The sequence below is a fragment of the Eupeodes corollae genome, chromosome 1 (genome assembly GCF_945859685.1).
Source record: "Eupeodes corollae chromosome 1, idEupCoro1.1, whole genome shotgun sequence".
Lineage (NCBI taxonomy): Eukaryota > Metazoa > Arthropoda > Insecta > Diptera > Syrphidae > Eupeodes > Eupeodes corollae.
The window spans coordinates 85,747,750-85,765,080 of record NC_079147.1 but is presented as its reverse complement, the minus strand read 5'-3'; the positions used below and the strand labels follow the sequence as shown (position 1 = coordinate 85,765,080).

The following is a 17,331-nucleotide window of genomic DNA, read 5'->3' as shown; positions in this document are numbered from 1 at the left end:
ACTTACAGTAGTTTGACGAGGCCGATACTGCTGCCGTCAGTGGATATGGAATGCGATGAACGTTATCGGATAATTTAAAAGTTTCCAACGCCACATTGTATTTGTCTAATGACTCATAGCTCGAGCTATGAGGAAGAGGCATTTTTGTATCTGATGGATAAAAAAGAAAAACAAACAAAAAAAAACATACATAAATAAGTTAAAAGTTGACAAGAAATAGGATGTGATTTTTTTTTTGCATGTATAGGAAAAAGTTTCATTGAAACAAACCAAAAATAAAGAAAAAGGAAGAATCAAAAAGTTCGATAATATCTTTTGATTTTCCGCAAAATGGTTGAGTTCTGCTTAGTTGATTTTCATCAATTTTTTATACATTACTTTGTTGTTGTTGTTTTTGTTTTTGTTTGGTTTCGGTTTTGGTTTTAGATGACTACGACCTACGACGACGACGCAACAACGGTTACCTCAGTATATTATACAACCAACCATGAAGTAAATTTGGAATAAGTTGAGGGCATATTTTTAGGAAGTTCCTTTTTGAAACTTTTTTTTTCGATTTGGTTTTCTTTGACAGCTAAGACAGGTTAAAAACCAATCAATCACGAAGAGTATACGAGTATACTGAAGTTAATAATGATGATGGGATGAGTATAAGATTAAGAGGTAAGAAGATATAGAAGTCACTGAAAATCACGATATTGGGATGGTAAGCCCTTTTAAATTGACACATAGGATGGAAATTGGAAATACCGCAGTCATTTGGAAAAAGTGGAGGCTTTGACGCAAAGCAACTTTTCAATATTACTTATACCAGTTGTTATTTAATGAATCTAAATTTAAGGCTTCATATATTTGTTTTTAAAGAAAGTTTTTGTTGTAAAAATGAATACGGAATATCTAACAAGGACTTTTCAGTAATCATCCAACTGTCATTGTCAGTTAGTAATGATTAATCTTAACATTTGCAACATGGTACAAGGAAGTTCTGTAAATTATCATACTATATAATTATTACATAATTTTCTACCGAAATTTCTATCGATTCCATGGCGTTTTATTTTTGCACACTTAAAAGATCAAGGTGTGATCTTTCGGACGTACGTTGTCCGGTTGGGCAAGTTCTTCGATAAAAATCCTTTATAACATTACAAAATTATATAAGAGACAGTTGATACGCTTCTTACTCAAACACTCTTAGACCCATTTCGATGCTTCGCAAAAATTATGACTGGAGTTTGGCCAAACATAATTTCTTCGAAAGAACAAGAAGAATAAAGACAAAATAAATTTGTTGGCGCAATAGCTTTTAAAGAACCAGGGCTAAGTAATTAATAAATTTCAACCATTTTTGTGTTAAATTAATGTTGGGGATGGAGGGGACCCAGCCTGTTTTTGAGATTCTGAACGACAAAAAGGACTTTTTATGGCAAGAAGTATTCTTGGAGGAATTGTCAACCAACATGATTTCAAATTCTGGGATCGCAAAACTCTTTGAAATCCACAAATAAATTGTCACCGAATTCTTTCGTAACAAGAATTATACACTTCACCTTTTGCAAAGTGTTCCATATTTCACAGCAATGTATTCATGCTAAGATATCATGCACTTACATTTTAAATGTCTCGCATAAGTCGACCACCACATTGACAAAAAATTACTCTTTTATTACGTGAGTTTTAGGTTTGGGGTGAATATCGCAAATTTAATTTAAAACTAGCAAAAAGAGGCTAGGATGCGACCCACACTGATAACTTTCCATCCTAACTGTTGGTTTGTCTTGCTTGAAAATTTTGTGTGTTTTGTTAGAAAAGTTGTCAGTTGAATTATACTTACAAATTTTTAAATTACCAACAATATTTTGCATATAATGAAATAGTTTTATTTCAAAATCTATTTTTGCTAACGAGACTTTTTGTCGAAAACTAATTTTTACTGAAATTTGAAATGAATGAATGAAATTAATTAAAAGTCAATATCTTCTATTGTTTATGAGATATCGAAAACCGAACATAAATTTTTACCGAATTTGCGTACTCTTTTTTGTAGATTTTAGGGAATGTTGGATTCTTATAAAAAATGTACTGAATGTCGGGAACAATATTTTGTGTGTGATAAAATAAGTTAAAAGCCAATATTTTAAATTTTTGGAAAGTTATTTGAGCGGAAAATGAATTTTTACCAACTTTTTTAGGTTTTTTTTTTGTAAAAAAAACTGTCAATTCGATTTTTCTTGAATGTCAAAAACAGTACCTTTTATAAGAAAAAATTAACTTGAAGCCAATATTTAAAATTTTTGAAAAGATATTTCAGTCAAGAATTAATTTTTACCAACGTTTATTATTTTTTTTTTAGGTTTTTATTTTTTGTAAAAAAAAACAGTACATTCAATTTTTCTTAACATTTTTCCAAATGTTGAAAACAATATTTTTTAAAAGATTAAATTAGTTTTAAGGAATAATCTCGAGTTTTTGAAAAGATATTTGAGCCTAAAATCAACTTTTACCAACTTTGAGTAATGTTTTTCTTAGGTTTTTATCTTTTATAAAAAAAAATGTTTGATTAGATTTTTCTAAAAATTGTATCAGATGTTAAAAACTTTGTTTCTCATTACTTAAAGTTATTTTGGAGATTAAAGGTCTTGTTCGCAAATGTATTCAAGGTGACAAATATTTGTTTCCATTTTTTTTTTATTTATAATTTTTTTTATTTTTTTACAAAAATCTATTTGTTTGGTATTATTAAATTTAATTCAAGTCTCTATGTCCACCTCCAATCGACCTTTTTATTAAATACATAGTTTCCTGCAGCGCTATTAGGCTGAAGGAATCAAATAGCTGGTTTTCAAAACCTTATGGTCACATCAACACTACGAAATTATTTCCCTCAGATATTATTTCGGTAGACATTGACTACTGCACTCCTGCTTTGAACCTTAGTAAGGGTTTTAAGGTTATTTTCCCATCGAGAGAAGATTAGGAGGACCATCTTTACTGACAGCTCAAAGATGTAGTGTGGATTTGGTTCTGGGATCTTTTCTGAGTCCCTAAATGTAGCCAAATCCTTAAGGCTTCCTGACTTTGCTAGCGTTTTTCAGGCTGAACTGCTGGCAATAAGGGATGTAAGATACTTAAACAAAACCCAAACCAAAACCGAAATGTGGCTATCTTTACAGACAGTCAGGCAGCTGTCAAAGTCATTAACTCGGCCATATCCTCATCTAAATTGGTCCAGCAATGTCAAGATGAGCTTGCGAACCTGAATATTAATCTCGGTGTCACCCTGATCTGGGTTCCGGGCCATAGTGGTATCGTGGGAAATAAACGGGCTGACGAGTTAGCCAGGCAAGGATCGGCCCTTCATATTCGTAGCTCACTTGCGGAAATGGTTAACATTCCTCTTGGTGCTATGAAGGGTAAAATCTTTTCTATCTACCAAACTGAATCAAACCGAAGGTGGAGCAATTTATCCAACTGCGTTATATCTAGGAAGATATGGCCCACCTATAAAAAAACCCGTACAAACGATCTTCTATGCAGGCCAAGGAAAGACATAGCCAGGATTGTTGCGGTTTGTACCGGACATTGGCCTATAGGAGTTCTTGTCGAGAAGTTGGGTATCTCTTACAACAGCTCGTACTCGAGAACATTTTGATGCTGATTTGCTTTTGTAGCTAAAGATCCGTCTTTCGTAACTTGGCGTAGTGCTCAATAACTGTTTTGAACATTATGCATAAAGACTTGCATTTACACAAGAAAACAAGAAAACTTTCACTTCAGCGGATTGTTCAATTAGCAGAATGTCCGCATTTCGGTGAATGATAATCATCGAGCCTTTTGTTCAGAATGAGGCCTGTTAATAAGTTACCGTGATTGGTGTTCGCAATCTTGACATGATTATGAACTTTTCGTAGCCCAAATCGGAAAATATGGATGTGGTCAATATGTGGTTTCAGCAGGTCAGTGCTACTTGCATGCAACATAGCAACAGGGAGTATTATTTCACGTTGTGGCGATGTCAATTGGCCGTCAAGATCATGTGATTTGACATTGTTGGACTTCTTTCTTTGAATTATTTAAAAAAAAGGTGTGAGTCGATAAACCAGCAACAATTCAGTAGCTTAAGAATAAGATGATTCGGCACATTATCGGCATAGAACCTCAATCGTGCCTCACCATCATTGAAAATTTGCACCATGCGATGAGATATTTTGATCTATACATTATTGAACTAATTTGTGTTTTATTCAAAATTAACATGGGCCCTTACAATTTAACCACCCTTAAAAAAGTATTTTAAGAACTTTTGTACGAATGTATATTTTTGATTTGCAAGACTTTTCAAATTGTTAAATTTTCTTTTCTACAAATCAACACTTCAGTAGTTTCGCAGAATCTTATGTTTTCTCAGGTCACAACTTTCTAAATTTCTTTATCGCAACTTTGGCACTCACCCATCAAATTTTCCAGCCTTAAAAGTCAAAAGTCGAAAATCATAACAGCGGAAAACTTATTAGGATTCTTATAAAAGAATCATTTTTGAGACCCGTTTTCAGATAGTTAAGTCCGTTAAACAAAATTTTGGAATCTTCAACAAAACCGATCATTTGGATCGCTCAGCGCGTATACCATCATCATCTTCTAATGAAGTCATGTTTTTGTGTGAATTTTATAAATGTACGTATGAATTTATCTGGCTATCAAAGTCAAAAACAAATAGATGGATGATTACCCTTAATTGAACACCAGCCTTATGTGGCTTAGACAGAATGTGCTGAACATAACTAATTCTTAAAGGGCTAAGAAGGAGGAGCAAACAGCTGAAAGTGTAAAACCTTATAAGATTTGAAAAGAAAACGACAGATGTGTATTTCTTTTGATTTTCTGTTTTCATTCAATGTTTTCTATTTATCCATCATTCTACTTCAGGAGAAGACCATTCCAATAGTTATAATATGTAAACTGTTCTATTTTTTACAAGCTTGAATTTTCCTTGTGACTTTAAGAAACTCTGATAATATAACAAGTTAACAAGGTCCTTCCTACTTAAGCCTCATAAACCAAATGTTGTGGGCTTAGTTGAGCAGCTTAATAGTTTGCGTAGTAAAGTCACTAATTTAATTAACCTTCACGTATCTTATTTTCGATTTCTAAATCATGTAACTTTTTATTTGGCTATTTTGTCCGTAAATATTAAATTCTATACAAATTACCATGATGGCGTTTCATTGGAACTTTCGATTGATTAAATTTTAAAATTTAGCAAAAACACAAATTTGATATATTTTGAAATACTCTTTATTACTTTTTTCGAGCAACCTCTTCAACCCGAATTGGTTAACTATTATCTAACTATTTAGATTGAGTAGTAAATTTTCTGCTTAACAATTTTTAATACTGATTTTGATGTCTAGTGTCGTTTGGTGCATATTCATTTAAAAATTGATTGAATTTCCATCACAGTTCACTAATTCAACACAAATTTTTTCGGTATGTAGGAACATAGGATCGGACGAGTAGCCTATAGTTAAACCCGGAATTCAAATTCTATAGACACTTCATTTGAATATTAATCCAATTTGCTTTTATGCACCCACATCAGCTCTAAACTATACGTTCTCTTCCCTGGAATAAAAAATCAACAACAAAAACAGAAATTTGTGTACAACAACAACAAAAAACAAATAGAAATAAATCCAAACACAATTTTAAACACAAACATCACTGAACTGATAAATCAAGTACAGAATCCTGAAAAAGGATATTACTCGTACCATACTGTATACTGTATTGCATACTTACTCTGATAGTGTACCGGTGGTGATGGAGGACTCGAAAAGCTTTCACTACTAACTGAATCCAATAGTCCGTCTAAGCTTATTCCATCAGTTGAAATATACATAGAATTGTCATCTAGGATTTTATGACTTGGTTTGATGAATTTCTGTCAAAACAATAAAGAGAAAAAGAAAACAAAAACGAAACATTAAATTTATTCATGAAAAAATAAAAATAAAAATAAATATTATAATAAAAATTCAGTTGTTTATATAAATACAAATAAGTTAAGCACATTTCCCATTTTCCAAATTTTATGAAAATTTCATGATTAAATAACACAGCTTCTAGGTTCATCACTATGCCAGATCCCCTGCTATTTTCACCCCCTCACTACACTTTAATGTCTTGAAATTAAATCCGTCACAAGTAGTGTTGCCAACTGAGACAAAATTAAAATAGAAAAGGCAAGAAGGGTTTGTGACAAAAATTAAAGGGTAAAATAATAAAACCAAGTAAAACTTACGGTTTTTTGAGTCCTTCCCAATAAAATAAAGATTTGTAAACTGGTTGCAGAAAACTTATGAAAGATTTATATAAAAATAAAATAAATTAGGAGGTGCAACAGTTGAGAATTAGGGCCTAGTGATTTACAACTCTCAACATTTTCTGTGTACGATTAATGTTCTCAGAGTGGAGGACACCTTCAGTTTCAAGCCTAATCCGAACTGCTTATTTGAGAAACAACTTTTCGTGAGGATTTGTCAATTTCTCCCAAGACACAGTACCCGTAATCAAAACTTTAGATGTCACAGGCAGGGGTTGAACACAAGACGCCTGGCATGACAGTTCAACGTCTAACTATCACGCACGGTTACTACTGTAAGGTTTAAATGACTAAGTAAAATACGCTCGAATTTCTATTTCATATTTTGTAGTATCTTCTTAAATTTATTCTTAAAGCAATAAATTAACACTGTAAAATGTAATGGTCGTAATACTGACCCTTGAGGAACCCCACAACAACATTATGTTTATATGGGTGGATAGAAAAAGATTTCTAGAAGTAGTAGTAGAAAAATTTAAATGAATGCATCTCATGACCGTATTGTTTTTTTTAAGGTTTAAAGATCTTTAAGTAAAAATTTCAAGTTTTAAGCAAGTATAAGGAAACCTGCCAATTTATTCCATTTAAAAATTAAATCTTATGCAAGAAGATATTTGAAAATCATTTGAGTGATTTCTTTAAAAATGTTTGATTTAAATAAACATTAGTTTAGTATTTAATATTGAAATTCAATTTATAATCTTAAATTTTAAGAACATTGGGTTAATTTAAAGACCAATAAATTCGCAGTGTTTAAAAAGTTAAGACCACCATAAACAGGTACCAAGACCAAACCGGTAGTGCAGCAGCTGATTAAATTTGCCGAAGTCCAAATGGCTCTTATTCATACTTCAAAATAAAAATTCGTGCAGACAAAACTTAGCGGTGAACATCGGGTGCCTAGTACCTCAACTGGAGATTGGGTTCTAACCCCAGTGGAAAGTTGTTGGGGCTATCAAACGAGAGAGAGGGGGAGATGTGTTTCAACTAAGACACCTCATCTTATCCAGACAGCAATGGACAATTTCTCGAGATGGAATCCACTGTTGCGTCTACAGCTCCAGTAAAGTTGAACTACTTAGTGAACACCTTGTAGGGCTTCTTCGACATATTCGGAGCTCAGGCCTGAAAGGAGAGGTTTATCCGGGTTCCCGTCCTTGAAGTTATACTAAGGATCTGACCCTCCAGGTTGGGGGTTGTGCCGTCGGGATGACTTCATGGCTACGTAAACAATACCTTTAGTTGCAAAGTTTTAACGCTGTTACTGTTGACAATAAACGCAAACGAAATAAGCACAACGAACTTCGGATCTGTACGTGGAATGTTAGGTCCCACCACGTGCAGCCGAGCAATTAACTGAAGCCCTAAACTGCTGCAAGGTAGATATTACTGCCATCCAAGAAGTGCGATGGGATGGACCGGGCAAACGCAACCTAAAATACTGCGATGTATACTACAGCGACTGCTACCGAGAACAAAGGCAGTCACGATTTGGGTGTGGATTTGTTGTTGGAACTAGACTCAGACAAAAAGTCTTGAGTTTCAGTGTGAGCGAGCGCATCACGACAATCCGCATCAAGGCTTAATTCGCCAACATAAGTCTTAAATGCACGTATGCCCCAAAAAAGGAGAAAGATGAAGACACCAAAGATATATTTTTCGAGCTCTTGGACAAGACATATGAGCGGTGCCCTGACTATGACATTAAAATTGTCTTACGAGATTTTAATGCCAAGCTAGGAAGAGAAGACATCTTTGGTGGCATAATCGGGAGATACAGACTGCATGACACCACCTCCGACAACGGATTTAGGCTGATCGATTTCGCTGCGGGGCGAGACGTTCTGGTAGCTAGTACGCAGTTCACACATCTCAATATCCACAAGGAGACATGGAAATCTCCTGATCATTCAACCGCTAACCAGATTAACCACATTACGATCGACACACGACACTTCTCCAGTATACAGGAAATCCAAACATTCCGAGGGGCCAACATTGACTCGGAACACTACCTTGTTGTAGCCAAGGTACGGCTACAGCGTTTAGCGAAATATCGTTAACTTTAAAAAGCTATAGAATTCGTATCGGAACTTATTATCGAAATGAATAAAAGTACGAGTAGGGGTGAAAGAACCAACTAACAAACATAACAGAAATATCTCGTTTCCTAATCCAATGACAATTTTTATGTTTGTATTTTGCGGATTCAAAAGTAGACTCGTATTTTAGTATTGGATCTACACATATATCCATATAAAGTCCAACTCACACACCACCTGAAGCCATTTACAACGTCGTCGTAGATATACGATAATGGGTGCTTGACCAACAGGCAGTGGATGGAGATTTTCCGAACACAATTTTCTTCAGCGATAAAGCACATTTCTCGCTCAGTAGGTATGTTAATAAAAAAAATTTCGTATTTGGGGTTTTGAGAATCCTCAAGTAATTGAATAGGGGCTATTACATCCACATAAAGTCACTGTTTGGTGCGCTCTTTGGCCCGGAGGTGTGATGGTATCTTACTTCTTCGAAAACAACGACGGACCGATTGTTCCCTTCAATGCGGAGTGTAATGGTCTTATGATAACCAACCACCATTTATGCGGAAGTTAATTTTGCTGCCATAAAAAAAACGTATAAGTGCGCAAACGGTTTGTCCCGCAGTACAGAAAGTTTATAGTCAATTGATAGCTCATCTATTTGCATGACACACAAAATGTACACATCAATTTAGATTTTTATTCAATGAAAAAAATCCAGGTTTAAATGTATTGTTATTTGGACAAATTTTTTAATTGCACATATGCAGTTAAAGAATTAAACTACATCACAACCGCACTGGTTATAAGGTGCAGAAGTGGAATTCCCTTTAATTGAACTAGAATTTAAAATTCCCACTAAGTGAACAAGGATTTAATGGGTCCTTCCAATAAAACAAATTTTTCAAAAAATTTCACTGAAGCGTAGTAATTAACTTCAGAAATAAGGTTTATGTACCGAGTTGATTCTACATTATTATATCAAGTAGAACTAACTGTGTCCTTAAATATATACTGCCTTTTTGTTTTGTATGGTTCACTGCTGCGTATACGCACTTTTTAGTTTAATTTTAATTACTTGAAAAATGTTTTGTTTTCCTTCGGCTTATGTATGTAATCACTTTGGTACCATGAGGGGGAAGCACCTCCTCACCACAGTTGGCAATATTATTCACTCCTGTCGTCTATGCTGTCATTCTTCATAGACATAGATTTTGTCAACAACTACAACAACGATGACGACAACAACAACAACTAAGACGAAGCCAAAATCAACCCAACAAAAAAACCGACAACTTGACTAGTTGGCACTTCTCCATGGCAATAATTAATTTTCCCCTACATTTTGACAATTCATGTGGAAACTTTCTCACCGCTTTTCACTTCAAAAATTTCCCAAAATGACACAACCACGATAGAAAATTTATACAAACAAAGATATCCTTACATAGTCCTTAATACAAAAGTGTATGTTTATATCTATTTATATAAATTTTCAACCTAGTAGACAAACTGTTATAAAACTTTGTATCTGTTCAGAGAGTGAGTGTTAATTTTTGTCTTCGAATTTTTATTTAAGGGTTTTTATTTTTAATGAAATTCACAGAACCTTAAGCGAAGATTTTCTTTTTAATTTATATTTTGAAAATTAGGACATGGAGTGATAGTCATGTAGAAGGTATAGGGACGTCTAAAAACATGTTTCCTCATAGTCTGTTTCTGTTGAAGGTATTTTTAGTATGGGTAGTTAAATGGAGACATGACGGAAAAGACGAACGAGTTTGGGCTGAGAAAATTCTTTAATTTTATAATTAAGATGTGAGCTGGTGTTGAGATGAGATTTTCTGCTCTCTTTTAAATTTAAACGTAAATATTTTTACTTTTATTGAAGGGTTTAAATTAATGTTCGGATGGAGATATATATATAAGAAATATACATTGTTTCAGAAAAATAAGAAGCAGTACAATGTTGTAGATTATGGATCTTTTATTCATATTAAGTGAAATCCTTGAGTTTTTTCTCTTTTTTAAAAGTTGAACAAAGCAAATGAAAAGCAAATTCCACATTCTGCAGATTTTGCGCGAAAAGAAAAAATAAAAACGTACTAATGTAAGTCATATTTATAGTCATTAATGCAGACTTAAATTGTTCGTAAATATATATTTTTTTAACTGTCTGAGCGTATCGCGCACCGGTGCACATTGGTTTTGAACGTCTGCACATTGTAATGAGTGGGAAATATTGAGCCTGCTATTCCACATTCGTGTAGTGCAACTTAGAAAGAATCCCCGTATTTAACTGTATGTTCGCAATTGGGTTCAAGGTTAAACCGATGGGCGTTCTTAGGAGTACGCGTTTTAAAGTTGAATTATTTAAGTCGAGGAATGCAATCGGCTATTTCACTAAAGGTTTGTTTAAAAAAAAAACTATAAGACAATGATAGGCATGAGACATTGCGGTGGTGTTCAAGACAAGCAAATATCTTTGTAAGAGAACAATATCCTATCATTTTTAGAGACCTCTTTTCAATTCAGAAGACTCAAGCACGTTATTGAAACACCAGCACAAACACTCGTATGAGAATAATCCTCCAGTTTTGAACAAATATAAGCTTTTTTAATTCTAGCCAGATTAGAATATGTGATCACTCCACAACAAGTGGTTTGCACGGTTTTTGATTCCCAATTGGACATGCTGTAAAGATCAGAATTTAATGAGCTTTTAAACCGAAGATAATTATAAAAATAAGTAAGAGTGTCGGAGACAAAACGGAGCCTTGGGGCACACCAGCATTTATTTTGTTGATATCAGATTTGAACGCGTCCATTACATCTTGAATTGAACAGTTCAAAAAGAAATTTCCAACCCAACGAAAATAACGAAAAGAGATTCATTAATAATAAAAGCACGTATTTTTGATAAAATAGCTTGATGCCAAACTCTATCAAATGCCTTTGAAATATCAAGTGCAATAATCTTACTTTCCCAAAAATGATGTAAAGATTTTTTCCACTGCACTGTTGGGTGAGATACACTATGAGATCACCAGTGCATCAATTGCTGTGAAAGCCAAAGTGTTGGTCATTAAGAAACTTCCGTTTTTTAAGCTGAAAATTAATCAGCATTTCCATGACCTTGGAAAGAAGGGGCGCAAGTGCAATTGGACGATAGCTAGAGGGGAAGGAGGATTCACCTTTTATAGGGATAGGCTGGAAAAATGCAGATATCAAACTCTCGGAAAGACACCTTTAGAATAGGATAGATGGGAAAGCTAAGCAGTGTTTTGTCCAGCTTTGAAAAACACCTCCTTACAATAGCGACGATATTATCTGGGCAAGCGGATCTGTGCATGTCAAAATCTTTCAACACTCTTTCAATTAAGTCTCTTATAGGCAAAACTTCTGGCTATAAAATAAGTCTTGTCGTGGCTCAAGAAAAGAAACGTGTTATGAACGAACTCTATAACAGTCCATAAATTTCGATCATCTCTAATGGAGATTGCACAACAGTTTGATAGTCACCCTTGCTGGGTGCCGGGTTATACAGATATTCTATTAAATTAGAAGTAAATAAACTTACCAGAAATGGAAAAGTACAACCCATTCTAGAACGTTTAGCTAATGCTGACATACCAATCGCTACATGTAAGTTTTGCTTAAGCAAGACGCTATGAAAAATTCAAAAATCAGGTGGAATACTGTCAAAACGCGTCAGGTCTTAAAAACATTCGGCCTGCAATACTTTATAAGCTCTCAAGGTGCTTGGTTTCTCTAAGCAGATTACATGCTTAGTTTTGTATATACTCGTATAAGCCTAGTTGTAAATGTTTGCGCTCTATTCAGACATTTCAAATACAGGGAAACATCTATTTTAGCTAAACAGCTGTTGAACAAGTCCTGCCAATCGTAATGGGCTGTATTGTTAAGGTCGAAGTCTACGCTGTGTCTAAAAGCTAGATCATTCCTGTTGGCAGTGCATTTTTCTGTTGCATGTGTGCGGAAATCAAGGTTATGAGTTATCAAGCAACCTAAGTATTTGAACTGATTTACTATTTCTATTGGTTCACGTTCAAAAAACATTTCTCTTAGGAAATTGTTCTTCGATGAGTATTTTCACAAACAATGATTTTCTACTTTGCAACATTTATACTTAAATGCCATGAATCACAAAAACGCTTGAGCTTTTTTATTTGTAACTGCAAAATTACGCGATTATCTGCCAATAGTTCAATATCATCTGCATAAAGGAGCATTTTTATCAGTGTTTCACCAACCTTTATACCACCAGGAAAATCTTTGGATACGTCATCAACATATAGTGCAAACATTAATGGACTTAATCCACAACCTTGTGGAACACCAGCACTTGTATTGCAGAAATTAGACATTCTACTTTCAATCATTACAGCAGCAGAGGCATCGGTTATAAGAAGCTAATATAAGTTGATACATTTGTTTTGAATTGTCTTCATCAGCATCTTCCTCACTCAAATATTCTTGTTCTTCTTCTTCTGCGTTGTTTTTTTATGTTTTTAAAAAAATTACCTTCCGACAAATTAAGCATATATGTATGTTTTGAAACCTTTGAAATATAGCTTCATTTACCCTTTTGCAGTTTCGTAGGCCCTTCATATGTGAAGTAAAGTTTTGAATAACTTCTGTATCTAGTAAAAGATGAGTTTTTTAACTCAATGCTTCAAAGGCAGCTTGATAACAACCAATTTTTTGAAGGATATCTAGAGGTTTAGATTGTCCTTTTCTAAGAAAACTGGCAGTATAGTCGCAACCTGTAAAAGCATGAAATGCTGGTAGCGCAGCACATAAACTCACTCCCAGTGTCAAAGCTGGTTGCGTACAGTTAATGCAATTAAAATTATTTCTTTTCGAGCTCCCACTCGCTAACCAAATCTCTAAGTCCTTGAATTTTGCATATTCCCCAGTAAAATAACGAGTATGTGTGTGTCAGATGCTCGAACCATAATGTTGGAATTAGGTTTTGATTTGCTCATATGGTAAATTAATCTGGTATCGGCTTCTTCATGGCTACAACTATATTCATATTCCTCACGTTTAGAAATACATTGGTTTGGAACTTCATAGGAGAAACACTTGTCATCTACCGTCAAAAAAACTTGTTTGTCTCCTAAAATTGGAATCAAGGAACTCCCAGTGCAGTCCTAAAAATCTTACGAGTGCTTTTTTAAATTTGGGGTTTTTAAGGCATTTAACAAAGGATGGGTGTAAATAGCGGTCAAAAACAATACGAACTTCCGGAGCATTCGTGTAAAATCATCTCGGATATTTTGTTAAATGTTTGAGGAACTAATGACCCTAAGAGATGGATTAATTAAAAGCCATCAATTAATTCCATATGTTTTTTTAACGGCTGTGACGGAGAAATTCTAGATTTTAGTTTCTTTGCCAAAACTGCTTTGTCAGTTTTGTGCATCTCACCAGTATAGTGACAAGGGGCTGGGGGGCTGGAGACAATAATTATGATAAACAAATCTCCATGTCAATTTTTTTTTCTAAAGCTATTGCTTTAGTGCAATGTCTGAATGGCACCGGTCAGCAAAGGTTGGATTCGTTCACATGTATTAAAGTGCTTTCCATTAATAAATCCGTTTACTGATCCTTCAGCCAAAACTTCAGATTGTACCAAAATATCGATCATTTCCGAACCATCAATAAATTTTCCGAGTGCTTTAAAAAAAGCCATTTGAATATAAAACGCACCTAAATTAATGAAAACATTATTGAATGTAGGGCTCTCAGTCATTTGAATTTGCATTGCATGGATATTTTGCGGCCAAAAGGCCGGAAAAAAGTCTGCCCGACCAGCGGTTTTGTAATCTTCGTGCCATTTACCATTCGTTAATGACCAAATTTTCCATTTACTCGAAGAGTTAGGCACTTTGACCGCCGCCTCCCATACTATAAGGGACTCAAACTGGTTACATTGAGCTTAGTAGAACACCTCAACATCACAATGGGCCATTAAGATGACCTAAATGTGTCCTACTCTATCATTAACACCCACTTTAACCTAACTTTACCTTTACTAATGGTTGTACTCACTCTTTTACCAGAAATGAATCCCATAGCCCGAATAAACATTGTTTTGAAGTAAATTTTTGATTGGGAACTTTCTAAAGCATAAGGAAAAAAATAAACACACATTTTATCCGTATGACAACTAATTTGAAAGCTGTACCTATTAGAAGTTCAACGCCTCCAAGAAACTGCCGATAGATGAACAATTAAGAGAATCCTTTTAAACTCATCTTACCATAAAAGTGTAGCTCAACGTCAACTGGGTCAGCTAGTGGGTGAAACATTTGCTTTTCCCATAAGGAGCGCTTACCTCAAAATGTTGAAGACCAATAATCAATATGATGTTCTACATAAAGTAAAACATCAAAAGTAAAACTTAGTTAATATAATTTTAAATGTTCATTCATACGACAATTTACCTTTATAAATTATTTCCTTTCAAATAAATCATTTTAGCTCGATAATATTTAGTTTTCACTGAAAAGACAAAGGATTTGTCTAACAATAATATTAATAATTATTATTGTTATGTGCTTCCCTCAATAAACTCTTCTATAGAATATGAAAAATTATTTTCTGTGAAATTAATTCAAACTTCTACATTCAACTTTTCCATGTTTTTTTTTTTGTTTTTATTTTACATTTTATAATAATCCTTTCACTTCAACTATTGCATCGGCGGATATATGTATGTGTATATGTTTTTGTATGGAGGACAAAAATGCACAAATCATAATGTTGATTTTCCACAAACAAAATCGAGTCGACATCATGCAATAAATTGATGAAGATAAAGTATCTATGTTACGTACTATATGTATTTCTCTAGTTTGTATCTTTATGTGTGTCATAATGTATCTGCAGTTTGAAAAATTAAAACAAAAATGAACATATGGACATGTGTGCGGGTGTCATTTTTTGAAAGTTATAAACTATACAGAGAAACAAAAACAGAAGCAATAAATAATGCATATTCATTGAAAGTGAACAAAACACGGCAGTATCTACTTCTACTCTCACTTCTCATCTGTCATGATGTCCTGAATCCTGATGTTGGATATGGATATGTCAGTTTGCATTATATTTTGTGTGTGACATTTCTCATATATATGTATATATATAAAGGATGGTTGAGCTGGGTCTACTGATGCGATGAACGCAAGGATAAATAATAAAATGTTTGTATACATACAAGTACTTCAGTTATAGGGTGTTTTGTTGAGAGAAAGAGAACTTGCAGTTAGCAACACTATTTTCACTTGTGGTCAACAAGAGGGCGCGTCACTTACAACATTAAATACAGCTCATGTTACGGACCCGTGAATTGAACCTAAAGTTCGCCTAATTTTTGACTTTGGAGACATGTGAAGTCGCTAGCCTACGTTGATAAGCCCGAAACGATTGATTAAGGACAACATTTGACTGATAAATGGAAAACAATTTTGAAAAAAGTCATCTAAAATAAACCGCCGCGATAATATTTTCTCCGGGGCAGCCCTGTCGGTCATATACCAGATATCATATTTTTATTATAATGCCCGAAGATTATCTGTCGAATAACGTAAATTTCATATCAATTTCGAAAAAATTATATATTTATTATTTCATTTCAAAGCTACAAACCTCTTAAAAAACACCCTTTACTAACCATATTATGATGAACATAATATAACAGTTACAATAGAAATATTAACAACAAAAAGAGGTTTATTTTTAGGAATTAACATAAATAGAGTGACCATCTTTGTATACTCAGTTTCCTTTTACTCATTTCTAGAATGAAGGAGTGAGGAATTAAGTTTAAAAGGGTTAACGATGCTGCAAAACATTATTTTGTTGGAGACTTCTTTTCAAAAATAATAAAAAATATATCGGGATTACACGGGCTTTTATTTTTCATATCAGTCAATAAAGCTTCTTTAATTTTGTCATATCAAATGGTCCATTGAATGTTTTTTGATTGTATATAACAACGGTAGAGATGGCAGTCATTAGCAGACATTGCTGAGTGACTCAATTAGCATTGGAAAGCGCCATTTTGGTGCCCTTCAGAAGATTAACATTCTAGAACAGAAAAGGGTAGGAAATTTACAGAGAAAATGAAACACACGTTGGTCTCCGCAGCTACGGCAGTGAGCATTTTGAGGAATGCCCAACTTTGCTGTATGCTCCCCTATCGTCCAATGACTGGTACATATTGCAGTGACCCTGACTATATCATATGGCTGGATCTACATAAAAGTCCGAAAGAATGGTTTTTGTATTAAATATGTCATATCTTCCTGGATATGGTACAGTCTGTTAGACTTTTCCACCTGTGGTTGGTTTCTGTCAGAAAATTGAGCAAATTTTTCCTTTGAAAGCTCCATGTAGGGCCAATCCTTGCCGGTTCAACTCATCCGTCCGTTCATTACCATCAGTGCTACTATGACCTAGTTATTTAGGCTAGATAGTTCTAGGCAGTATAGAGGATGTTGTGGCCGAATTGATAGCCATAAGAGTAGCCTGGCTGTCAATGAAGATAATTTTGTTCCTAATTTGGTTGGAATTTAATTTGAGTATTTTTCATGCTTCTCTGATTGATGATACACTGGGACTATCAAGCAGCCGAAGAGACTTAGAGACATTTAAGGATTCAGAGAAGATACCCAACTCAAATCCACACTCCATCTTTGAACTGTCATCAAAGATGGTGTTATCGAATTCTTTGGTAACTATGCCATCCTCCCAATCCTTTCTGGCAAGAAAGATCACTTTAAAATCTTTACTTAAGTTCGAGGCAGGGGAGCAGCATTCGGTGTCCGTCCCAAAAATATCCGCATTTAAGGTTTGGTCGTAAGGAACAGTTTT

The 17,331-nt window shown here is 34.3% G+C and overlaps 1 protein-coding gene across 2 annotated transcripts in view; it reads right to left on the bottom strand.

Annotated features, from left to right (window-relative positions):
* Positions 1–17,331, bottom strand: part of LOC129943132 (uncharacterized) — a 444,917-nt gene that overhangs the window by 231,113 nt on the left and 196,473 nt on the right. For both annotated transcript variants that reach the window (XM_056052382.1, XM_056052383.1), the window contains exons 3-4: positions 5,800–5,941; positions 7–150 (exon numbers count right to left, since the gene is read on the bottom strand). In XM_056052382.1, the coding sequence (XP_055908357.1) occupies positions 7–150; positions 5,800–5,941 (286 nt within the window). The remainder of the gene's footprint in view (positions 1–6; positions 151–5,799; positions 5,942–17,331) is intronic.